The sequence below is a fragment of the Myotis lucifugus genome, unplaced genomic scaffold (assembly GCF_000147115.1).
Source record: "Myotis lucifugus unplaced genomic scaffold, Myoluc2.0 scaffold_157, whole genome shotgun sequence".
In the NCBI taxonomy this organism is placed as follows: Eukaryota; Metazoa; Chordata; class Mammalia; order Chiroptera; family Vespertilionidae; genus Myotis; species Myotis lucifugus.
The window spans coordinates 2,970,376-2,995,843 of record NW_005871205.1 but is presented as its reverse complement, the minus strand read 5'-3'; the positions used below and the strand labels follow the sequence as shown (position 1 = coordinate 2,995,843).

Here is a 25,468-nt window from a genome sequence, read left to right as displayed (position 1 = left end):
CTAGAGGCCACGGAGACAGAACCTTGGCTGCTGCTGCACCAGAACTTGCACCCTGGGGGTTAGTTCTTTGGGGGCCTTAGGGAGGCTGAGCTGTTTTCCTGGGCTGCTTTTGTAAAAGAGACCCTAGCTGCCACCCAGCACAACTAACCACAGATGAGGAAGCAGCCACACAGACGCTCTGGCCCTCGGAGCGCCTGGCTCCCCACTGCTCTCTTGGAGGCCACACTTGGAGCTGCACACGCAAGCGGCCCGCCTTCTGCTTCCCGGCCTACAAGGAGCCTGGACTTCCTACAAAGACCACTAACCGCACCATTCGTACGTGTGGGCACATCTAGCCAGGAGGCACTTCTGCTGATTTCTAGGGTGGTTTCCAGGACCGAAAAGGAAGAGGTTCTGTCTTGCCGAGGAGAACATGGTCCAAGACACCCGCAGGAGCTGGCTCCCGCCCTGGCCTGCCGGCTCCTGCCAGCACAGGTCGGCGCCTGGTCCCCAGGAGGGGCTCTCTCTCCTCTCAGACCCTCGTCCTTCTGAGGGCGCTGGTGAAGGTGTGGAAGCTTTGATCAGGTGTGGTCGGGATCACAGGCACTTTGTTCGGAGAAACAAGAGTCCTCTCCGGCTGTGCGTGCAGGGGAGCATGGGGAACAGATGAACCGAGCCACGGTCCTGCTAAGCACACACACCCAAGCTGCTGGCTCAGAAGCCGCACGGCAACTGGCAGCCTGTCATGTGCTCATTTGCATGCATCTCACATGTCATCAAAAGGCAGCCTAGAAGGTGTGAAGCATATAGGCTGGTGAGGTGTTTTTTAAAAACTATACCTTCATTCAGGGTTGTTTTTTTTTTCTGTTGTGAAAGTAATTACGCCACAATAAAAACAAATTTCAGACAGTAAAATGAGACCACCGTGATAAGCATTGTCCAGCCCTTTCTGGCATGCGTACAACGGGGGTCTTTACACAGGGACAATCAAAGCAGCGCTCCACATGGTGCTGGGGAACTTCTCAGCTGCGGATTCTTGGCCAGGACAGCTTCCCTCTCTCCCCAGGTCCTGTGGCCTCCAGCAAGGCAAATGCTAACTAGATGAGCTATGACCTTTCTTCACTCAGGGTCTGCTTGGCCTCAAACACAAAGATGAGCCCCTGGAGGAAAACTCTAGCCCCTCAACCAAGCTTGCTCACAATCCAGGTAAGATGTGTCGGGCTCCCTGGGGAGGGAGGAGCGGGACCTGCCCATCAGAGCAGTCCAGGCACACCGGATACAGTCCCACCTGCAGTGTCCTCAGAAGGAAGCTGAGAACTGCTCCTGACAGGGCCTCAGGCCTCTTCCTTCCTCTGCCGGGGAGACAGCCTCGAGGTGCGAGGAAGTCTTGGTCAGGGCTACCCACCTTGTGGTGGTGGGTGGGTTAGTGACATCAGCCCTTTCGCCATGGAAACGGGAGGAGGCGGAGGGGGGAGAGGTACAGGGAGAATGGTAAAGAGAAAGTTAGGTTTGAGTTCACTGCACAAACCAGCCCCTGACAGGGACAAAGTGAGTGGAAGGCTGGGGGGAGAAGTCCTTTCCAAACTTTGCCACATCATGGCACAGGCAAGAACTGCCAATGTTTGCACAGTGCACGGGGTTCGGGGACAAAGGTGTCAGTGGTCAGAGGCCAGGGGTATCCCACTGCCCCAGGACTGGTCCCAGTCACCCTGGGACTGAGACAAGTACTCCCTCACAGCTCCAACCCATTCTAGGCACACTGACTGGGAAGCTCTGGGAGAGGGGGTGGGGGCAAATGGCCTTCTGCTTCCGACAAACCCTCCCAAGTGGCCACTGGCTTCGTAAGCATTTCTGATTTAAAGTTTTAATTTAAATTTTATAATTTTTTTTTGTTAATCCTCACCCGAGGACATTTTTCCATTGATTTTTAAGAGAGAGTGGAAGGGAGGGGGAGAGTACCATCGATGCAAGAGAGACACATCGATTGGTTGCCTCTCGCATGCCCTCCTCCCCCCCACCCCCGACCTGGGCCTGGGGACCAAGCCTGCAACCGAGGAACGTGCCCTTGATGGGAATCGAACCTGAGATCCTTCAGTCCTCGGGGCCAACACTCTACCCACTGAGCCAAACCGGCTATGGCACATTTCTGATTTTAGAAGCCCACACTCGGCTAAGATACAATCAATGAAACTCCCTCTAAGGCAGCGATTCCGGCCCCCGTAGCAGGGGAAATTCGGCAATGTCCAGGTGAATTCACCCGCACTCAGCCAATGGAGCTGAGGGCACACTTCCCAGGCAGACACCCTATCTGCTGGCAATGGCTGCAGATAGAGCAGAACTGATAGCCTGGAGGAGAACGCCACCGCTCGGGCCAGGTATCAGCTATGCCAATCTTGTCAAAGGTTCCTGTTTCCTGGCCGACGTGGAGACTGACATTTGCTTTTACAAAGGCAGAACCGCCAACACAGTGGTGGTTCATCTGATGCTTCCCGCTTGGGTTTGCCCATCCTCCCATCCGAGGTGCCCGGAGGGGGGGCGGGGAGGAGGGGGCAGGACACCTGCTAGTTCCCCTGGGCACAGCTGCCAGGAGCTTAGGTCCCCTGCAGGCAGCAGCATTACCCGAAGCTGCTCACTTCAGTAGTAGCTTCATGGGGTCAGTTTCTGGGCGGCTGCTGCTCCGGATGCAGACTTTAATGGTTTATGTTAGGATGTGGGTGCAAGACCTGGTGTCCTTAAGGCATTTAACCTCTCGGAGCCTCGGTTTCATTCACTGTAAAATGAGGGTCCTAATGGTGACTGCCTGGAGATGATTGAGATCAAGTGAGATAACAGAGTAAGATACCCAGCACAGTGCCTTCATCATACGCACTTAAGAAATGTTAGCAAATATCATTGTGCTGGCTGAGCTACACACACACACACACACACACACACACACACACACACAGTCTCTCTCCTGAGGGCCAAAGCAAGGCAAAAAGTGAAACAGCCACCCTACCCCCCAAAGATTACTGCACGCCTAGTGAAGAGAGACTGTGAGTTGTGCTGAGGTTACCAAAGGCTAACCACACTCTTTGCTCTGTAGGCGGCTCACTGTCATTGCAGTTATCAACTTATTAGCGTTTTTTAAGTCAAATGGACCCTACTCCTTAGAAGTGTGCCCACTCCACACTTAGCCATTCAATAGCAGCTAGAATATGAAAGAGAAGACCTATCTGGAAAAGCAATCCAATCCCCTAGCCTTAAATTCAGGGCTACCATGATTTCAGGGACAATGGAAGTTGAAAAGTTTGAGCCCAGTCTATATAAACTCTCTTAGCCAACAGAATTGTCTCAAGGGCACCAAGGTGGAGCACCCGCCCTGAGCGAACGGGAAACCGAAGTGTCTAAAGGTGTTCAAAGAAAAAAGATACTGGGTAATTTTATGTAAAAACTGGAAACCTTGGATTATCCTCAGGAAACATTAAATCAAAATGTTGGACCAAGAAAAATGTTCTTAAAACCAGAAATTAGTGTACACACACACACACACACACACACTAAATTTAGAACATGTCTGAGTATTATAACATGGACATGTTTCAACCCAGAAGGGCTTTTTATAATAACAGATTCAGCTAGAGCCCCGCAGCTCACATGAAAAAGAAATCTCCAGTTTATCTGTTACTCATCTTGGACTTCCGTGTGACCGCTCATTCTAGATTGCAAATTGAAAAGGGCCTTTTCATAGACTCTTCTGAAAACAGTCCCTAAGCACAAATATGCCAGAAAACACACACACGCGCACACATGCGCGCGCGCGCGCACACACACACATTCACACACACACTCACAGTCACACTCACACTCACACACACATTCACATACACACACACACACACACACACACACACACACGATATGATCACATTTAAGGGCATTTTCCCTGCGGAAAAGGAGGCCCAAATTCCCAGCCCTCTCCTGAAGGACCCCGCTACGGTGTGTCCACCCAAGCGTACGTCGCCCTTTTCATGTTCTGACATATTAGCTCTTGGTAAATGTTGCATGAAATTTGATAATCCTGTTAGGGAAGGAAAGATGATTCATAGTCATCTCTTCCTAACCCGCAGATCTGTGGTGAGCGCCGGCCTAGGTTTGGGGCTCAGAGATGCGCGGTGGAAGAGTTGGGTTGAAGACAATGACCCTTTCGTTTCAACAGGGAAGCGACAGCCGCCTGTGTAAAGGGTGGATCCAGCCTTCCCGGCGGCCAGGCTACCGGTCTCCCCGTCGGTCCCCGGGGGCACGGTTCCCGGGGAGCCCCCTCGGATGGGGCTTCTGAGCCCAGCGGGGGCCCAGAGGGCGGGGCCGGGCCGCGGCTCAGGCCACGTGACGGGCTGCGGTATTTAAATGTGAATTAGCCAAACCTCTGGTGCACCCCGGCCGCCTGCGCTGCACCGCTGCACGCTTGGTTAATCCGACATCAAATCAGACGCCCCGAGGCCGCCGCAGCCCCCGGAGCCGGGCTGTGGGGGAGGGGCTCGGCCTCGGAGGCCTCCGCAGACATTGAGATGCAAATGCATTCAGGGCTGGGGAACGCGTTTCTGCGACTCGTGCGGGAAGGCAGCTGCCGCAACCCCCTGGGGGCTTGTCCACACCCTCCGCAGGGGATGGGGGGGGGGGCGGGGAGGCTCAGGCTCTTCTAGGCGATAGACAGGGACCGGCCAGCAGCGGTTCTCAACCTGTGGGTCGCGACCCCCTTGGCGGTCGAACGACCCTTTCACAGGGGTCGCCTAAGACCATCCTGCATATCAGATATTTGCATTACGATCCATAACAGTAGCAACATCACAGTTATGAAGTAGCAACGAAAATAATTTTATGGTTGGGTCACAACATGAGGAACTGTATTTAAAGGGCCAGAAGGTTGAGAACCACTGGGCCAGGGAGTGTGGCCTGTGTGTGGGTCCTGGCAGGCCATTAGGAAGCGCTGGCTATTCTGGGAGGTGCTGGCAGATGGGGAAGGTGAAACCAGCTCCAAGCCTTTCTTCTGGATAAATAGATCAATAGATCAAAGAGTTAAGGTTTCCTAGAGCAGAGGGGGGATGGACAGGAAAACGCCCACTTTCTCTTGGCTTCTCCCCAAACTCAGCCCGGCTGAAGCCACTGTCAGGGTCTCCCTGACTGCCCCAGGGGCATGTTGGGGAACTATGGGGTCCCCAGCACCTGAAAACCTATCCTGGAGGCACACTGTTCACAGGACTCGAAACACCCTAGCAAGAGGGAAGATCTGAAATCCAGAGAAAGGTCTCTTGAAATTCAAATGATCAGGCCAAGGCCTTGCCCACTAGGCCTCCCCGCCAGAGCACAGCTGCTAGAGGAGAGCGTAGCTGAGCTGAGAGATCCCAGTGTCCCTTGGGACCCCGCCCCAGACCATTTGGGTTTGTGAGAAATACACCACTGAGCAAGACTCATTCATTTTTTTTTTTTCAAGAGTAGGGTCTCAATCTGAAAAAGCAGCACTGGCTCTTTTCAAAATGGGAAACGGGGGTTCAAACGAATTAGCTGCAGGCCCCTTGGCACATCACCCAACCTTCTCAGGTCTCAGTTTCCTCATCCATAAAATGGGGTTAATAACACTGACCTCTTACGGTTGTTGTGAGGATAAATGGAACAATAAACAAATTATATACAAATTCTTGTACAGATGCCACGGAAGGACCGGAAGGATGTATAATCTACAACAAACTGCTGCCGGCAGGTTCCTTCTGGAGAGAGGATTGAAAGTGGCGGCGAGAGATGACAAGAACTGGCATGTTTTATTCCAAACACTTCAGTGCTGTTTTTATGTCTTTTATGTTGAAAATACACTTAGACATAATACAAGGACTGCTTCATGGTATACTAGGATGTTAATTTTTAACGGAGATCTTAGCTCTAACTTAATTTTCCTTTGGGGCTTCCGGTTCAAGGTGGAAGACTGAGTACATGCATGCAGGGTGTTTGTTTTCTATGCCATAAGTGCAAAGGATCTTCATTGTTTGGCATATGAACCTAGCAGTGTTTCTTTAAAAAGCTGTCTGTCTCGGGCCACCCACGATGCATGGTTGTCAAGGTTGTGCACTGCCCCACCTGCTGCCAGGTGGATGGGTTGTTTAGTGAAGTGAGCAACCTGCAACCTTATATGTCAGACCAAACAGGGTTTATTCCAGCCATAGAGCCCTAGTTCAATATGAGAAAATCCGTTTGTGTCCTTTACTACGTTAACTTCAATAAATCTATAATTAACATCGTATTCAATGATGAAGTGTTAAATGTATTCACATTAAATTTAAAATATGGGTAGAAACTATGACAAAAAAGAGGAAATGGGAATAGCCACCAAATCCGTTTGTGTCCTTTACTACGTTAACTTCAATAAATCTATAATTAACATCGTATTCAATGATGAAGTGTTAAATGTATTCACATTAAATTTAAAATATGGGTAGAAACTATGACAAAAAAGAGGAAATGGGAATAGCCAACGAATATGTAAAAAGATACTTTACCTCACTAGGAATCGGGGTCATACATACATCGAGATGCCAGTTTTTCTCCATTAGATTGGCACAAATGGAAGCCAATAACAAGTGCCGTGAGAGTGTGAATAGGCTCTCTCAAAACGTATGGTGAGAGTATAAAGTGGAACATTTTTGGAGGACAATTTGACAATATCTATTCATATTTTAAATGCACCTATTTTTTAACTTTGCAATTCCACGTCTAGATATTCTCTAGAGAAATATTCATGCCTGTGCACACATGTATTGTGTACATACATGGTTTTGCATTGTGGAGTTGTTTGCAATAGCAGAAAACGGGACCACCTGCCAGGATTACATTTGTCCCCCTCACCTTTTCTATAGCAAAAGAAGTGCCAGCCCAGCCAGCGTGGCTCAGTGGGTGAGCATCGACCTATGAACCAGGAGATCGCGGTTTGATTCCTCCACATTTTGCCCAAGTGCGGGCTCAATCTCCAGTAGCGGGCATGCAGGAGGCAGCCAATCAATGATTCATCATGGATGTTTCTCTCTCTCTCTCTCTCTCTCTCTCTCTCTCTCTCTCTCTCTCTCTCCCTTCCTCTCTGAAATCAATTGGAATTACAGACCGTATACTCTTATAATTTATAATTCCTTGGACAGCCTCTCTAAAAAGATCAACAACTTCCCTGCTGGACAGCCTCTCTAAAAAGATCAACAACTTCCCTGCAATAGTGTAGGGAAGAGGGTGTAAGAAGACTGACTGTGTGCCCCCAGATGGGCCTGAGGGGTGGAAAGATGCAGAAGTGGAAGCTAGAACGTGTCCCGCCTGGCCTTCCTGGGCAGACTGGGAAGTGGGAAGCAGCTCTGTCTGTGACCTGCAGGAACTGGGTGTCAGGAGCAGGTGCCCCCAGCCACACTCGGCCCCGAGGAATGGACATTTTCCTCCCCAAAAACAACGGCAGGTAGCCTGTGCTGGGTCTCCATCAGTGCGTTCCACGTCACCTGTGTGTACACGGGTCATCTGTTGACCTCTGTGGTGGTAAGTCCTTATTGCTAATGAGACTCAAGTTCTCCACCAACTTGGGTGTAAAGGCACCAACCACTATTCCCTCTTCGACTCTCTGAGGGAGAGCTTCAACAGGGACTTCCTGCTGGTAGGCACGTGGGCACTGGAGCTGAGGAAATAAGGAAAAGTGCCAAAGGATGTACCCTCAGGTTGTGGAATGGGAGCTACCACTTTTGTAACTACTGGTCAACCCTCAAAGATGTGAGTATCAATTATTACTGTTCGGTATTTGAACAGCAGTGGCTGCCAACAGTTTATAAAGTCCTGCTTTGTGTTCCATGAGCCAGTTACAGATGGCAAGCCCTTAGCATGGGTCTCTATTTGTATATACATTCACCCGTTTACTAGCTTGGTCCCACAATGAGACGGAAGGTTCTTGAAGCAGCAGTTTGAACCCTTTTGCAGGGGCAACCAATTGGTGTGACTCTCTCACATCAATGTTGTGTTCTCTCTCTCTCTCTCTCTCTCTCTCTCTCTCTCTCTCTCTCTCTCTCTCTCTTTCTCCCCCAGGTGCTTCAATGGTGCCGGCACCCTTTTTCCTCCTCCTCGATAGAGGTTTATGGTGGCCCCGAATTGATGTCTCCCAGTCATACAATGTTTTCCTCTCCCAAACCTGCCTTGAAGTGGGCGCTGTTTTATTGTCCAAATCCTTCTCTTTCAACCCTCGAATGCCTGATGATTCAGATACGCCCTCAGCATTGAGCATGACTGCCAAGGTGTTCTGTTGACCTTCTTATTGATTGAGTTGGAGGTTATGAGTACTTCATGCTCTCCGCAGTGACTTTTTAAAACACCGGAAAAAAGTTTCGTTTATCGAAGCCCAGCAAGTTTGCCTGTTTACAAACTCAGCGAATTCACAAACTGCAGCCAAGCTGTCATCTTAACTCCACACCCATTCATCTCTGCTTCCAAAGAGAACACACACATATTTCACGGCACCCGGTGAAGGCAGAGCTCTGAGAGACGGCGGAAGTAGAGGCAGCACGTAATGGAGTTCGGCGAGGAGAGGCTCAGCCTGCCTGTGTTGGGACTTGGGGGCTGACACCGGTCAGCGGGGTGGAAAGATGTGACCCCACCCCAGGGCCCTCCTTCCCCAGAGCTCAGCAGGGAGCATGAATGAGGGTGAGCATTCAAACCCGGACCTGACACCTTCAAACAGCACGGTCACTGTCGGGGAGCAACAAGAGGGCCACCTACATGACTGAAACCACAACTGGCCAAGTGTTCAAACAGCAGACCCCACTGACTTCTCTGTACCGTAGGCCAAGCATCAACTCCGCTCTGTACTGCTGTGTGCGCTCTCAGGCCACAGGTCCCCTGGGCTGCTTCCTCCCTCCGACGGCTTCCTGGCTCCCATCACAAATGGGTCACTTTATCGACTGTCGGCGACTCCTCATCTACTCAAAGGGCTTTCCCTCCACATTTCGCTTAGAAGCACCTAAAGTTCTTAAGTAAACTGGTTGGTGTGTTTTTTTGTTTGTTTGTTTGTCTGTTTGGGTTTTTTCTTTTTTCTGGCTTCCTTTTAATGTCAATCTTAGGGGCTGTATGTGCAGAAAGGCCTCAACTTGCCCTCACCAGTGGTTAGAGCACGGGCCCAAGCACCGAACTGAATTTCAGGTTTGATCTCTGCCCCTGAGTATGGGAGGCAACCAGTTGATGTGTCTCTCTCACATCGATGTTCTCTTTCTCACTCTAACTCTCTCCCCCCCCCCCCCTCCATTCCACTCTCTCTGAAGAGCAATGGAAAAAATATCCTCAGGTGAGGATTAACACGTTAAGCGCCCAGTCAGTCACCGGTGACTGACACTATACTTCCGTCCAGAAGACAAAACAGGGTGGGCGCTTAACGTGTTAACAACACAAACAACAACAAAAAAGAAAGGGTCCTGCCAGACATGACCCAGCAATTCTAATTCTGAACATATACACAGGGGAACTGAAACCAGGGTCTCAAAAAGATACTGTACACAGCATTATTCCTAACAGCTAAATCTTGGAAGCAACAAGTGTCCATTGACAGATAACTGCATAAACGAAGTGGAATATGATCTAGCCTCTAAATTTTAGAGTCTAAAAGGAAGGAAATTCTGTTATACGCTACTACAGCCTGGATGAACCTCGAGGAGATAATGCTAAGTGAAATAAGCCAGCCCCCAAAAGACAAATACTGCAGGATTCCACGCATATGAGATATTTAGAGGACTCAGATCCACAGAGACAGAAAGCAGAATGGCAGTTGTGTGAGGCAGTGGGAAGGGGGATGGGGAGTGGTTTTATGGGTATCAGTTCAATTTTGCAAGATGAACAGGGTTCTGGAGATGGATTGTGGTGAAGGTTGCACAACAATGTAAATATACTGAACACCAACCACTGAACTGTATACTTAAAAACAGTCCATATAAATTGTATGTTTTGTGTATTTTACCACAACAGAATTTTTTTGGGGGGGGAGGGGTATAATACATATAGCCTCACCCTATTTTCCATATTTGGTGGCAACTGTAATAAAATGTCTTTTCAATAAAACAAACTATAAAAGTGCACATTAAACACACACACACACACACACACACACACACACCAGACACTGACCACCACCTCACATCGATTCCAACTCTGAGGTGCTAAGAATGCCTTTGATTTGTTAAAAATATAGTTTTAATAAATGTATGCATCTTTAAGAAATATATAGAGAGAGATTCCAGGTTCTGCCCAGACCCACTGGGATTCCACTTCAGTGGGGCTAGGCGCCAGGAATCTGTCTTTTTACAGTGTTCCCGCAGAGAATTCTGCCTGTCACAGTCAGTCCTTTATCTTGATTATTCCAAAAGTAGAAGAATAGTTTAGCGATTTCCTCAATTGTCCTTTCAGGTTAATTGGCACATGCTTGTCAAGCAGGCGGGACACATAAAACACTATGGCAGATGCTAGGAAAACGGGGCGGGGGGGGGGGGGGGGATAATAATATTTATTGAGTCCTCAGTCCCCTCAGGCACTGTGCTGACTGCTGACCATGGATGACCTTGTTAAATCTTCACAGCATTCCAGGAGGTGGGTGCTATTCACACATCCATTTTACAGGTGAGAAAACCGAGTCACAGAGAAGGGAAATACGGTAACTTTTAAAAATCCTTATAGCTTGGAAATCGGGCTCCAGAGCCTGCACCGTTTAACCACCATAAGCCAGTTCCTGCCTTCAGGGAGCCTTGTGAGGTGGGGGTACATTGAGATGAGCAAAGTAAGAGGAAGAATGAAACAGGTGTTCAATTGAGTACAAAGACAAGTGCTGGGGGAAGAGCCATATCTGGGATGATGGTTTGTACTCAAGAGATTTTTCACCTTTTTGCTAAACAGCTAAAGGAGTGTGAAATTCCCCAGCAAATCCTGGAATGGAGCCACAAAGAATCAGGCAGAGTCAACCCACCAGCCAGAACAGGGTCCACTGAGTTTGTTCTAAAACAGGCCTGTCTTTAAGATGTGGCACTAAACAAGCTGCAGCCCCAAACCAAAGGAGACTGGTTCCACTTTTCCGTTTCTAAAACCTCCTGATTTTGTAATGTGCTCGGGCGGGAGGTGGGTCAAGCTGGGAAGTGGTCAGACATGACACTGAAGAGTTTGGGTTTTCCTTCCACACTCTGCCTGCCGAGAATTCACCTAAAGACTGTGATTTGGGGGACAGAGAAAGCTGTCCATTTGGGACCAGAATAGCAAACTAAGAGGCACCAAGAGTAGGACGGTAACCCTATTTTAGGTGACTAAGCAAATATATTTTAAATTTTTTTATTTATTGATTTTTAAAGAGAAAGAGAGGAAGTGAAAGGGAGAGGAAGAGAGAGAGAGGAAGGGGAGAGAGCGAGAGGAACATCGATTTGTGTTTCACTTATTTATGCATTCATTGGTTGCTTCTTGTATGTGCCCTGACAGGAGAACGAACCCACGACCTTGGCATATGGGGACGACGTTCTAACCAACCGAGCTACCCGGCCACGGACAGCAGATACTATTTAGCCTGAATGAAGGTCCAGAGGTTGAAGGTCATTTTCCTAACTCATAACAAGTCCTTGTGTGCTAGCTTTGAAGAGACTGTGTGCAAATTTCAACAAACACACACTATCATAACCCCACTGTGAGCTCACTTCTTCAAAGATGACGGGCTCTTTGGTCCAAAAACACAAACTGTATAAAAGGGCAGGGTAGGACATTTCCTGTTTTGAAGAGATGTGAAATACTGCATAGGACAATGGTTCTCAACATGGCTGCACATTAGAATCACCTGCGAATCTTTTTAAAATCCTGATTTCTGGGCCTCATCCTCTGGAAATTCTGTTTCTTTGTTATAGGGTGGGGCCATAACATTAGTAACAAAAATAACAGAATTTCCGGAGGATGAGGCCCAGAAATCAGGATTTTAAAAAGATTCCCAGATGATTCTAATGTGCAGCCAAGGTTGAGAACCACTGGCCTAGGACTTCTGCTTCCCCGCCACCCTCCTACTACTAAAGATTAGCTGTTTGAGGTTTCCTCCAACCTAAAAAATTATTTTTGCTTTCGTCACTTTTTAGAATTTGTGGTACTAGTATATTTTATTGGTATATATATCTCCCATGAATAACTGTCTTAATAAGTTTAAATTACCTACCTTAAGAAGGCTAAGTGCTAGATGTCTACAGCTAACCCAATTTAAAGGAGAAGAAAAAAAAAAAGAGTAGAGATTTTAGATTTGAATCTAACAATTCTGATTGTAAATGGTCTTGTTACCTCAAATTTCACAGCTATTTCAATGTACATTTAACACAAGGGTTATGTTGTATTTCTATCCACATAGGTAATTCAGATGAAATATGTTGCCCAAATCTAATGTCGATACCCTAAATCAATGCTTTTATGGTATATACAAATTTGAAGCATAAAATTGAAAATGAAACGATTGTTTCTCTCCTTATCTCCCCAATAAACCGAACAAAAACAAGGCAGTCACCCTTGGGAACATTTCACAGGCTATTAAGAGGCAACAAGAAAACAGGTCCAGGAGGATGATGGCAAACGCGGCTGGGGTTCCTCCAAGGATTCCTGCCCAAGCCCCCTCCCCAGAGTAGGACTCTTGCTGGGGAGCAGATGCAGAGTGAGGGGCTACATTTGCCAGGACCCCCGAATCCAAGAGGGGACACGTGCCTTATCTTTGCCAATGGAATATGAAAGGAAGAAATGGGAATCACCTCTGAGCTAAGAGAGTTAAGAAGCAAGTGTGTCTCATTCTCTTGCTCCCCTAGTGCTCTCTGAAAGCTGAGAACTACCTCGAGGAGGGCAGATCCACAAGAGTGCAGGAGCCTGGGGTCTGAGTGACCAAGGGAAGCAAACCTGCCCATCAGGAACACTTACTTCATTGTTATGTGAACCCAAAGAAACTTAGCCTTTTAAGCCACGGACGCCTTGCAGTTGGTTTGTTACAGTAGGTAGGACTACTCTAACTGTTACATTCCAAGGGGCTGAGATTGGAGGAGGGAGTGAACACTTACTAGTGAGTTAAGAGGCACACTAGGAAAGAAATACATTTTTTTCTTCTATGAAAAACACTTTGACACAGGGAACGTGATCTCAAATGCCTAAAACACTAGACAGGTAGTGTAATACTAGTAGCTATTAACAACGAAGCAGCACTTAATTTATGACAGGCACTATCCTATGCACTTAACTAACTCAACAGTTCTCACAAATTTGTGATGTAAACTATCATCCCCATTTTACAGATGAAGAAACTGGGGCCCACAGGGGTTAAGTCATTTGCCTAAGGGCACACTGCTCGTAAGTGGCAGAGGCAGGCTGCAAGGCCAGGCAGCTCAGCTCCAGCGTCTTGCTCGGTTCACTACACACTATACACACACCTTTCACAATGCGAGCAGATAAAGGGGCCAGAGGAAGGCTGAAGCAATTAGGGAATCGTGTCCGTCTGCAGGGGTCAGCGTTTTGGCCTGATGATTTCCACATGTATTGCATACTTCCCCATCTTTCCAGGAAAGCCAGAAATCAGATTTTACGCAAAGTCTCCCCATTTTAAATTTTCATTTCGTTTTAACCCTCAACAAAGCCCATCAGCAGACTGCCTGTAGCCTGGGGGCGGCCACTTGCCACCTCGCTTTCAGAGCAGCTGCCTCTAAGAACCACACTGTCTTCTGCTTGTCCAAGGGCCCTGGGGAATTCTGGGCCTGGAAGCCAGAAGGACAGTCAACTCTGCAAACAACAGCTCCTTCAGGCCCGCTGATATGAATAATTAATTTCTGTTTTCTCGCTGCCAGCCCACAAAGGTTACCAACAAGCCTAGTATTCAGGAAGCAACTCTGTGCCCTTCTGAGACAAAGAAGACAGGCGTGGGGTATCCTGGGGGTGCTCAGGGAGTCCCACAATGAGGTCCAGCACGGCGGCCTGCGCTCAAAGGGCGCCTGGGGATGCCGGTGAGGGCCTGTGTGTGTGCTCCCTGCCTGGCTGCCTCGGTGGGGCCATCAGAGAGTCCGCAAGGCTCATTAGAGACATGACACTCTTTGGTTTTGCAGCTCTCAGCAGGAGAGGGCTCTGAATTCCTCAAGATGCTTTAAAATAAAACAAAAAGGCACAATTATGCGGCCGTACCAAGGCAAGGCAGCTGCATACAAAGCAAGGCTTTCTCCATAATAGGACCACAACCTCAGCGAGACAGTGCTGGAGGCCTCACCTTCCTTCCCAGCTGCAGCTGGGAGGCAGGGAGGCATTCGTAATTGGATGCTCCATTGCTCCGGCTCGTGGATTATTCAAACTGCAGGATTTCCTGAAGCCTCAGATTTCAATTAAGGAAAAGACCAGGCAACAAGATGTGTAAGATACCGCTTTTCACCGTTACAGTCTATCTCGGCGATAGACATGGCCAAACCCGTAATGACTGCGGTAAGAATAAAACTAACCAATGCACACTGTTTACTGGGTGTTAGCTGCTAAGTGCTTTATACATGGAGTCATTTTATCTCCATATCAACTTAATTAGGGATTGTTATCATATTATCACCCTCGGTCTACAGATATGGAAACGGAGGCACAAAAAATGTAAGTTAGCGCAAGGTCACAGAGCAGTTAAGTGGCAGAGCTGGGATTCAAACCCAGGCAACGTGGTCCTAGCCAGCATGCTCTTGACCATCATACCAGTGACTGCATTTACGCAGAGTTTAATGTATGCCAGTCACCGTGCTACTCATTTTCCAAAAGATTATTCCATTTAATCTTTTTAAAAAAAGATATTTTTATTGATTTCAGAGATAGAAACATCAATGACGAGAGAGAATCATGGATTGGCTGCCTCCTGCACACCCCCTACTGGGGACTGAGACCTCAACCCGGGCATGTGCCCTGACCGGAATGGAACCATGACCTCCTGGTTCATAGGTTGACACTCAACCACTGAGCAATATAGGCGGGCTCCATTTAATTTTTTAAAAACATATTTTCCTTGATTTTTAGAGAGAGAGAGAGAGAGAGAGGAAGGGAGAGGGAAAGGGAGAAACTTCAATGCCAGAGGGTAACATCTATTAGCTGTCCCCCACAGACCCCCCAAATCGAACCAGCAACCTCCTGGTATATATGATGACAGCTAACTAACTGAGCCACGTGGGTCAGGCTCCATGTAATCTTTACAACACCATGTCCATTGTACAGAAAAGACAATGGGTTAGTAGAAAGGTTAAGGGCACAAAATAACAAGGGAACCTGGATCCAAGCCCAGGTTCCTCTGACTAAAAACCATGTGCTTGAGGCATGTGAAGTTTGGAAAGGGCTTCAGGAAGAAAGACCCACCCCAGCTCTAGAATATGTCTTTGCAATGGGCCCTGCTGATCCAAAAACAGAGGAGAAGGGAGAGGAAGAGATGAAGATAAAGGCAAAGAAGAGAAAGAGAAGGAGGGGGAAAAAGGTCTTTAAATGCTTAGAAACCCCAACAGTCTGCCCAGGTATTCTAATCCCATAAAATTCTTACTTGAAAATGTACAATAATTATTTTATTTGTTCGGTCAATACAATATGCTAGCCCTGTGCTGGGGGCAGGGATGCTACCGTTAAAAGAAGTGGTTTCCTTCCAGCACACACACACACTTTAAGGCAGCGGTTCTCAACCTGTGGGTCGCGACCCCTTTGGGGGTCGAACGACCCTTTCACAGGGGTCGCCTAAGACCATCCTGCATATCAGATATTTACATGACGATTCATAACAGTAGCAACATGACAGTTATGAAGTAGCAACGAAAATAATTTTATGGGTGGGTCACAACATGAGGAACTGTATTTAGAGGGCCAGAAGGTTGAGAACCACTGCTTTAAGGGCTTAGAATCCAGTGTGGGCAACAAGGAAGCCAACCATTTTAAACCATTTTCTAACTGCTGAAATGAGTGAATGTACAAAGTTCAGAGAAGGGTTGTGGGGCTGGTTTTCCAAAAGCCATTCACAATGCCCTTCGCCCTTAACAATCTTTACACCGGAGGCTGAAGAGCTGCATTTTCTGATTCGCCAGCCCTCAGGCCAGCTAGTGGCCATGTGTCCCCGTGCAGGCCAATAGCATGAAAATAGCAGTTGCTAGGCCGGGCTTAGGAGGAAAGCTTTTTAAAGGGACAGACAACCAGTACGATTACTGCAGTCTAACCTTACGGAGATTTAGGGGCAATCACTTTGTCTTTGGGAAGATAGCTGGGGGCTAGAGGAGAACGGTTAGAGGCAGAACAAGTGGTTTTGGCAGTGGTTTAGATCAGAGGCCATGGAATGAATGTCTGAGTCTTTGTGAACACGGATGGAGCACTTTCTATGTCCCAGGCTCTATGACATTCTGGGGCTACGAAGACAAAAAGACACAGGTCAGTACAAGGACCCCTCTCACCATGCCAACCATCAGCCCACGGCAGGAATGAGGGGTGCCCGTGGAACCTCAGGTTTGGGGTGTTCTGCCCCATGCCCCACGTCCAGAAAACACAAACAGGGTAAAACGGGGCCAGAGGAATCAAGGCGATTCCCATCTGCAGTTCAAATGGGCACCAGGGCCTCCCAGACGAAGTGGGTGGACGAAGTGGGTGGTCCTTTTAGTACCAATCTCACCCAAACAAGCCTTGATGCCTCCCAGATCCGGTCTCATTATGTTAAATCACTGCATGTGGCAAATTAGAAAAGGAAATGGCACGGCTGTAGGAAAAGCCTAGGTTCAAAAACAGCGCCCCCCCTGCCCCCCCAACCCCCCCCTCCCCGCCACTGCCCCGGATGAAAATGGTCTGGAATTAGAGAGTGGTGATGGTCGCACAACTTTGTGAATATAGTGAATATACTAAAAACCATGAGCATACCCTTAAAAAGGGTGAACCTTATAAAATGTCAATTATCACTCAAGAAAATGAACTAATTAATTGTTTCAATAGGTGGGAAAAAAATAACCCGGCTACTTAGCTCTAAGCAAACTTGGGCTTGTTAGTTAGCTGGTCAGAGCCTTAGCCTCCTCCTTTGCAAAATAAGAATGGTAGTTAGTGCTTTGCAGCTAGAACAGCAGACCGTTCTGAATAGTAAACGTGATAGTGCAGGTGAAACACTTAACACAGCACCTTGCAGGCAGTAGAAGCAAATATGTCCTAGTTCCTTTCCTCCCACGTGCCAATAAAAATTTTAAAACAATCATTTGCTTATTAGCAGCTTCAAGATGCGGCACAAGCTCTAGGCAGCCTCCCGTCAGACAGCCTTGTCCCGGGCACATTAAAGCCAGGATCGGACAGAAGACAGCGACGCGGACGACGCAGGTGACGCTCGCTGCGGAAAGACTGCAGATCCCTCTGCAGCTGTGCAGGGCAGAAATAACAAGAGAGTCACGTGGTGTGAATACAGCCACGGAGACAGCCGTGGTAAAGAAAGGCAGGTGGGCACAGGGATTTCTGCTTATAATTCCAGTTTGGTATATAAACAGAGTCCAGTTGCCAAAACAGCCAAAATCTTCCCCCAACACCTGGACAAGTCCGTGCGGCTACAAGGCAGCCCCGATGCTCAGAGATGCCCCTTGCCCCAGTCTCCCTGCTGTGCTTCCTCAAAACCAGAATCGACCAGAAACAAACCTTACACAACCGGGATCGTCTACCACGGTACCAAGCCGGGGAATTCCTATTTTCCATGCGCTGCTCACTGTGACCACTCCAAAACCAACCAGGACTCAGGAAGTGCCTACCCTGTGCCCAGCTCTGTGAAAGATACTGTTGTCAGGGAGACAAAGAAGCACAAGCCATGTGGCCGCCCTTGAGGAGGCCAGCTAACCTCTTAGTTTGAGAGCAACTCTTCACAGAGCATAAATAAAAGGCGTCGTGCCTTGCACAGAGCAGCGGTTCAGTCGTTGTTTGTTCATTGGGTCAATGAACTAATAGATGGCACAATAATAAAACAATTGTGCGAGCGTGAGGCTCACTCCAAGAACCACAAGATGGGTTGGAGTAGTTGGAAAAGGCTCGTGCCAGAGGCTGCTAGTTGCCTCCTCAATATCCATCTTCCATTTTTCCTTGTAACGGAGTCCCTGTTTTCTAGGAGGTGGCCACATGCCCAGATAAAACACTACATTTCCCAGGCTCCCCTGGAGCTAGAGGTGGCTAATGAAATCTAAACAGAAATTGTTAAGAGAGACTTCCAGGAAACTGCCTAAAAGACAGACGGAAAGCTGCCACGACTCCCTCTCCTTTTTTTTTTTTTTTTTATATATTTTATTGATCTTTTACAGAGAGGAAGGGAGAGGGACAGAGAGTTAGAAACATCGATGAGAGAGAGACATCGATCAGCTGCCTCTTGCACACCCCCTCCTGGGGATGTGCCCGCAACCAAGGTACATGCCCTTGACCGGAATCGAACCCGGGACCCTTCCGTCCGCAGGCCGACTCTCTATCCACTGAGCCAAGCCGGTTAGGGCACTCCCTCTCTTCTAATTCTTGTCTGAGACAGGCATGTGATGACTGGATTTCCAGCAGCTGTTTTGGGGCGGCGAGGAGAACTTGAGACAGAAAGCAAAAGCAGCCTGAATTCCTGATGACGGTGTGGTCACCATACCCATTCTTTATATGAGGGATACATGAACCTCTGTCCTGCTTAAGCCACTTTTTGTGTGTTTTGTCTTATACAGCAAACCCATATCTTCACCAATACAAGGTTCCATAAAAAAGCCGGGCCTTGTGCTGGCCGGTTGCTCAGTGGTTGGAGCGTGAGCCCGCAAAAGGGTTTCGGGTTCAATTCCGGTCAAGCCCATGTGCCTCGGATGCAGGCTGGGGGAGGCAACCAATCGATGTGTCTCTCGCACACCGATGTTTTTCTCTCTGTCTCTATCCCTCCTTTCCACTTTCTATAAAAATCAATGGGGAAAAAAACAAAACAAAAATTTTAAAAGCTAGACCTCAAAGGAAAGGTTGGCTGTGCAACTGGGCAAATGGAGGTGGGAGGGTATCTCAAATGCCAAAAAGAGCACAGGAAAAGGCACTGGCAGGAATGAGCACTGGCTGGAAGCAAGTGGGGAGGACGTAGGAAATAAGAAGCCAGATAATGGTTTTGTAGAGACAGGGCTTAACTGGGAGACAGGGCTTGACTGGGGAAGGACCAGAGACCACAAAAGAGCAAAACACCTCTGGAGCCCTAGCCGGTTTGGCTCAGTGGATAGAGCGACGGCCTGCGGACCGAGAGATCCCAGGTTTGATTCTGGTCAAGCGCACATGCCCAGGTTTCGGGCTCAATCCCCAGTAGGGAGTCGTGCAGGAGGCAGCCAATCAATGATTCTCTCTCATCATTGATGTTTCTCTCTCTCCCTCTCCCTTCCTCTATATCAATAAAAATATATTTAAAAAAACAAAACAGTTCTGGACCTGAGGAAGGTAAGAAAGGAGAGAAAGAGATAAGACGAAAAGGCTTGGGGAACTTCATTACATGAAGATAGTATGTGAATATGAGCTGTGTCGTGGTTCAGCCAAACTGAAAGTTCCTGTACTTGGAACAGTCACAATAACACCACCTAAGACTTATTAAACACGTAGGTGTCCGCCCCTGTGCTATGTCACTTTACACACATTATCTCACTGAAGCTTCCTAAGTCTATGACATACATCAAGCGTGTCAAACTCAAAGGCTAACACGGGCCAAATAAACAAGGCCTGTGGCCTGCGGCGCCGTGAGTTTGACATGCTTAACAAACACAGTTCTATCATTTTCACCCCCCATTCAGCAGATACGAAACCTGGGGCCTAGAGAAAGTCAGTAACTTGTCCAATGTAAGCCTCACAACCCTGCAAGCTGGGGAACATCAAGCCGAATTTTCAGATGCAGAGAGTGTTTGTATCATTATTCCAAAGCCAGGAAAGTGCATGACGATACTGACTTTGACACATAAAGATCCAGTGTCAAAAACAGAGTCAATTGCTTCATGAATAGTCCCTTAAGAAGAAGAAACGTTTTCAGGCTTGGTTGTAGAGGAGGAAGAACTTGCTAAGCCCACCCACATCCTCTGACTGACTACAGTGTTCATGAGACGTAGATGGTGCTAAGGTGGTGGGGGCGAGGGGAGGACAGAGGCCAGCACTGAAGAACTAAGCAAACAGTGACGCAATATCAACTCCGGTTATAAATGAATCACAGCCAGCCACCAGCATATGCCTCCAAGAGTTCTTTAATGTCTTCTCCACAACAGGGAATGGGAAAAAAATTACTCTATCACAGCTAAGGCGGAAAATTCAATACTTTTGAGTTAAGTTATTCAAACACATCCACTGAACACAAGGGATTTTTTTTTCTGGAGCAAAAATCTCATTAGTCACTAACGGGAAGGGAAAAAAAAACACCCCACCATGTTACAAATGAACTAGGTAACATGAACTAGCAGGAAATGCATTTCCCATAAAGATTAAAAATAAGAAGTCTTCATTGGCAGATTGGCAGAATCTGATAGCAGGGCTTCCCACATTGAGAAATCTAGAATTCTACAGCTGGCCAGGACAGCATTACTTGCTGAGAGTTAAAAGTGCCAATTTGCCTGGCTGGTGTGGCTCGGTGGTTGAGAGTTGACCTATGAACCAGGAGGTCATGGTTCCATTCCGGGTCAGGGCACATGCCCAGGTTTCCAGCTCAATCCCCAGTGTGGGGTATGTAGGAGGCAGCCTATCAGTGATTCTCTCTCATCACTGATGTTTCTATCTCTCCATATATTGAGGGAAAATAAAAAAGACATTCTAACTACTTTAAAATCTGATTTGGCTGTTATGTGTAGGAAAAAACCCCAAACGTGTCTTGATATGAGGATCTGCCCCTCATCTAAGAGAAAGCAGCCCTCTTCCAGGGTGGGGAGCTCCTCTGTCACTGGGCCATTTTTCTTTCTTCCTTCCTTCCTTCCTTCCTTCCTTCCTTCCTTCCTTCCTCCCTCCCTCCCTCCCTCCCTCCCTCCCTCCCTCCCTCCCTCCTTCCTTCCTTCCTTCCTTCCTTCCTTCCTTCCTGCTGGGCCTTTAAGATGTCTCATGTAATCCTTCTCCTTGAGACCCTAAGAGGAAGGCAGAGTTTGAATTGCCCAATAAACCTGACCTTCAGTTCAGGATCTCTGAGTACAGGAAATGGGCATGATTGCTGGTGGAGAGGGAGAAACAACATGAGGGCCAACCCAGCAAGAGAGACTCATGAGCTAAGATGACCACTGTGCTCTGGGTCCTGCCCTACTGCCTGGAAAGTACTAGAAAGAGCCGGACGGAGCCTGGCTAGGAAAAACACATGCATCACAGAAAGCACCTGTGATTCAGGATGATCTGGAAGTGGGAGCACTGACTCAAGGAAAACAACCTGTGGCCATGGTTAGCGAACACTGGGTAAATCTGCTACGCTCCAGGGTCCGTTCCAAGCCCTTTAGAAATAACATTCCATCTATTCCTCATATCAACAGCATGACCTAAGCAGTGTTTGTCAGCCTCACTCATTTTTTAGAGGAAACTGAGACACAGAAAATTCAAATAACTTCTCCCAAGGTTATACAAGCAATCTAGCTTCAGAGCCCATGGTCTTTATCAGCATTTTCAAAGCTTTCTGTCCAACCCACACCAAGAAATAATTCTACATCAGGAACCAGTATCTATGCACACATTTATACATAACTGAAAAATTTTAAAATATTTGTTTTGTTTTAAATATATATTTTTATTAATTTCAGAGAGGAAGGAAGAGGGAGAGAGAGAGAGACAGAAACATCAATGATGAAAGAGAATCATTGATTGGCTGCCTCCTGCACGCCCCCTACCAGGGATGGAGCCTGCAACCGGGAATTGAACTCGTGACCTCCTGGTTCATAGAACAACGCTCAACCACTGAGCGACAGCAGCTGGGCAAAACAAAGTTTTTAAAACAGAATAATACTCACCATTACCATGTGCAATACACTCTGATGCTTTCTTTTCTATTCCATCTCATTTAAAATATAGAGGGTGTCCCCCCAAAATGTTTTCACACACTTTGAATAATTATGAAGCCAGTGTTTATTAAAATACATTTCATTTTCAACACTGAGCTATCAGCTCTTAAAGTGTGTATGCATTTTGGGGGTATACCCTGCACAGATCATTCAACAAGTATGTATGGAACATCTAATATCTGTTAGATGCTGTTTTAGGCTTTGGGGCCATGTCAGTGAAAGAAAGAGACAAAAATCCTTTCCCTCTTGGAGTTTGCGTTTTACGGAGAGAAAGATGAATACGATCCACATACAAAATTGTTGCATCCCAGGTGGTAAATGGTTGAGCGCAATGGAGAAAAAATGAAGCAGGGACGGCCCAGGGTGGCCAAGGCGGCCTGGCAATGCTTTCACTCCTCACCACAGGATTTCAGTGGGCTGTCACCCACAGTGTGAAAACCCCTGCCGTTAATCCCTCCGCTCTTGTGCTTCTCTGTATGCCTGAAGTCTCTTTCTCCTTGATTGTGTGCCAATGTGCAACATGTATGTGACTGTGTGCACATGTGTACACATGTACAGAAGTGTGTGGATGTGTACATGCATGTATGCATGTGCATGTCCACCCCCATTCACTTCCTCCCTGGGGAGGCTTTGGAGGCTGGAGGCAGCGCCCTCCCATGCAGTGAGTGGTGCAGGGGTTCCCTGCAGAGCTTGCCCTGAAGAGATGTCTGAACTACAGCCCAGGCACCGCGAGCCAAAGCCAGGTGTGCCAGACATGTGTCCTGGCTGGAGTCTTCAGTCCACAGGAAGCAGAATCTTTTTTTTTTTTATCACTGATCCACCCAAAGGGGGCACCTTTGGTAGTGGAAGTGCTCTCTGGGCTAGAGTGCCCTTAAGAAGAGAGGAGACCGTTCGCAGAAATAAAAGTCACTCCCTGGAGAAAATCCAGTGCATTGGGCACCCCCGGCAGGGTGATTGATGTGGGTCTGAGGGGAGATGGGATTAGAGCCAGCTCTGAAGCAGCGCTGGACCGCTTGGGTAGCCTCCACTGAGGGCATTTGAAACTTGGCACTGGCGTGCAATCTTCAGACTCTTCCTTTAAGGTAAAGGGGCACATAAAAAAAAACGGTACTAGCATGGGCGGCAAAAGCATGATCTATGGGAAGAGCAGCCAATCTCAGCTAATGAATAAGTGTAATTGATCACAACAGATGACTTGATGGGCCTTCCAAATGTGCTTTTAGCAAAGTAGACAGTTTTTCATTCAAATGCAAACTTACCCAGATAAAATCTAATAATGGAAAGTTTGGAACAATCCCAGCATCCGTGATTTTTTTTTTCTTCTTCCTTCACTTAGCAGGAAGGCATGTGAAGTTCCTGGTCTCAGCCTGAGCTAGACAGACACCAATTCATTCTTTGCCTGTAGTCGAGGAGACCCTGACCGCCCCAGGGGACAGCCAAGGAGCAGTCACAGGCCACCCTGCATCCCTGTCCTTTCCTCCTCCCTGACCTGTGGCTGCAGACATTTATTCAAGAAATATTTATTGAGCACTTACTCTGTGCAAGACACCATGCTGACCATCACAAGGGGATGCAAACTGTCTAAGACCAGGTCCTGTCCTCAGAAGAGAGGGCAGATGTGAGGGGAAACGACGAGTGACAGGAGGTCCAAGTGGAGGCACCAGCTCAGTTTCCTCCTTTATCATGTGAAGACACTGCCCTAGACATGATCTCTGGGCAGGGGGCCAGCTTGAAGACTCTATGATTCTAAGCCCTTGCCTTCTCCCTCGGGCTCCTAGCTCCTAGGAAGCTGACAGACCAAGTGCAGCCTTCTAGGAAGGGGGCCAGTCAGGGAAGGCAGGGAGGGGCCAGTGAGGACTATGTACCTTTCACCAAGTGATAACCTGTTTCAATTTGAGGGGAACACAGATACAGGCTGGAGGAGATGGGAGATAAGTTCAGAAAATTAAGTGGAAGATTGAGACCTCCACATCAAGGAATCTGGGGGACATGGCAGCCACCAGTTTGCTCAGAGCAGGATCCTATCCGTGTGGCGCACAGGAATCTGGCCGACCTGTGGAGGGTGAGTTGGAAGGGGTGAGAGTGGATGATGTCGCAATAGACAGAGCAGAAAGGCTGAGAGGCCTAAGTGCAAGATTCCTCCATGGTCTGGCCAAGCACACATTCCATCACCCCTGCCATCGTCATAATGTTTATTTTTATGAATTCACCCAAGCCCAAATCACTCTGCACTAGGTGTCTGCTTTTTTTTTAAGTTCCACAAGTGGCTTCAAGGTAAACAGGTAAATCTTATCTCCCTTCTTCCCAGGCGCCCGAGGTTAAACTGGACCAACAACAAGGTGTGCCTGGGATGGGGTGACCAGCAGCCCCCCCCCCAGGGGGTGCGCGAAATCGGGGATCTTGGGAGGGGTGCGCCTACCTGCAGAGGAGCCGTCTTCGTGGTCTGAGCTGTTGTGGCTGCAGTCACTGCCCCTCTCTGGCGAGCTGTGGCTGGGCGAGTCCCGCTCGGGCACCCACAGTAAGCCCTTGCGCCGCCGCCACCGGGGGAGGTGATCGCGGGCCCCGCGCCGGGGGGCCTCCTCCGTAGCGAAGGGCGAGCGCCTCCCGTCCTTGGCCTCGGACTCCAGCTGCTCCAGGTCGCGGCTCCTGCGGTGTAGCCGCCGGCCCCCGGGGATCAGATGCATCCAGCGATGGGGGCTGCTCGCCCGTGCCGCCTTTTCGGCCTCACCGCGGGTCCCGAACCGACAAGGGGCCACAAGCAAGTGGCCTAGGACGAATTTCTCGTTCAAATCCACCATCTCGAAGTCGTGGTCACTGCTGTCGCCCCCATCATCCGCGCCCGGGGCGTCCGGCTCGCCCTCCTCGGAGCCCCCCCTCGCCCGGGTCCCAGAGGCCGGCTCCTCGCCCGGGGCCCCGGGAACCGTGCCATCGTGGCCCAGGGGCGCGCAGTCCTCCCGCGGCTTGAAGAGGAGGCGAGGCTGCAGCAGCTGGTGGTGGATGGCTGCAGTCAAGCTGCGCACCGTGGCCCCGGGCCCCGCCGCCACGGGCCATGCGGGAAGCTCCAGGCACACGCACGGAGTCTCGGCCTTGGCGGCCACCTCCGGATCGGGGCGCGCGGGTCCCGGGAGTTCGCAGCCGCCGCCGCCGCCGCCCGCTGCGCTCTCCTTCCTCATGCAGGAGCAGGCGCCCGCTCCGGCTCGGTCGCCGCCGGCTCCTCGGCCGCTGAGTGCCCAGCCGCCGGGCGTCTGCCCCCCGTGCCAGAGCCCTGGGGCCGGGAGGCCCGGCTGCTCCCCCGGGCAGGGAGCGACTGCAGGGTAGGGACACATTTAAACTTTCTCCTCCGGGCGGACACCCTGTTGGCAAACTGCCTTCCGGGTAGAAGTTTTGCGGACCTTCTCAGCTTCGAAGCGACAACGTTCAGTCAACCAAGTCCCAGCACTCCATTACTAGTTGTCGTCTTCCCCCCCGGAAAATTC

At 48.9% G+C, this 25,468-nt stretch overlaps 1 protein-coding gene across 1 annotated transcript in view; it reads right to left on the bottom strand.

Annotated features, from left to right (window-relative positions):
- Nucleotides 1–25,165, bottom strand: part of ABR (active BCR-related) — a 179,066-nt gene extending 153,901 nt beyond the window's left edge. Inside the window, exon 1 of the mRNA XM_006095561.3 lies at nucleotides 24,412–25,165. Coding sequence (XP_006095623.2) covers nucleotides 24,412–25,165 — 754 coding nt within the window. The remainder of the gene's footprint in view (nucleotides 1–24,411) is intronic.
- Between the last annotated feature and the right edge of the window lie 303 nt (nucleotides 25,166–25,468).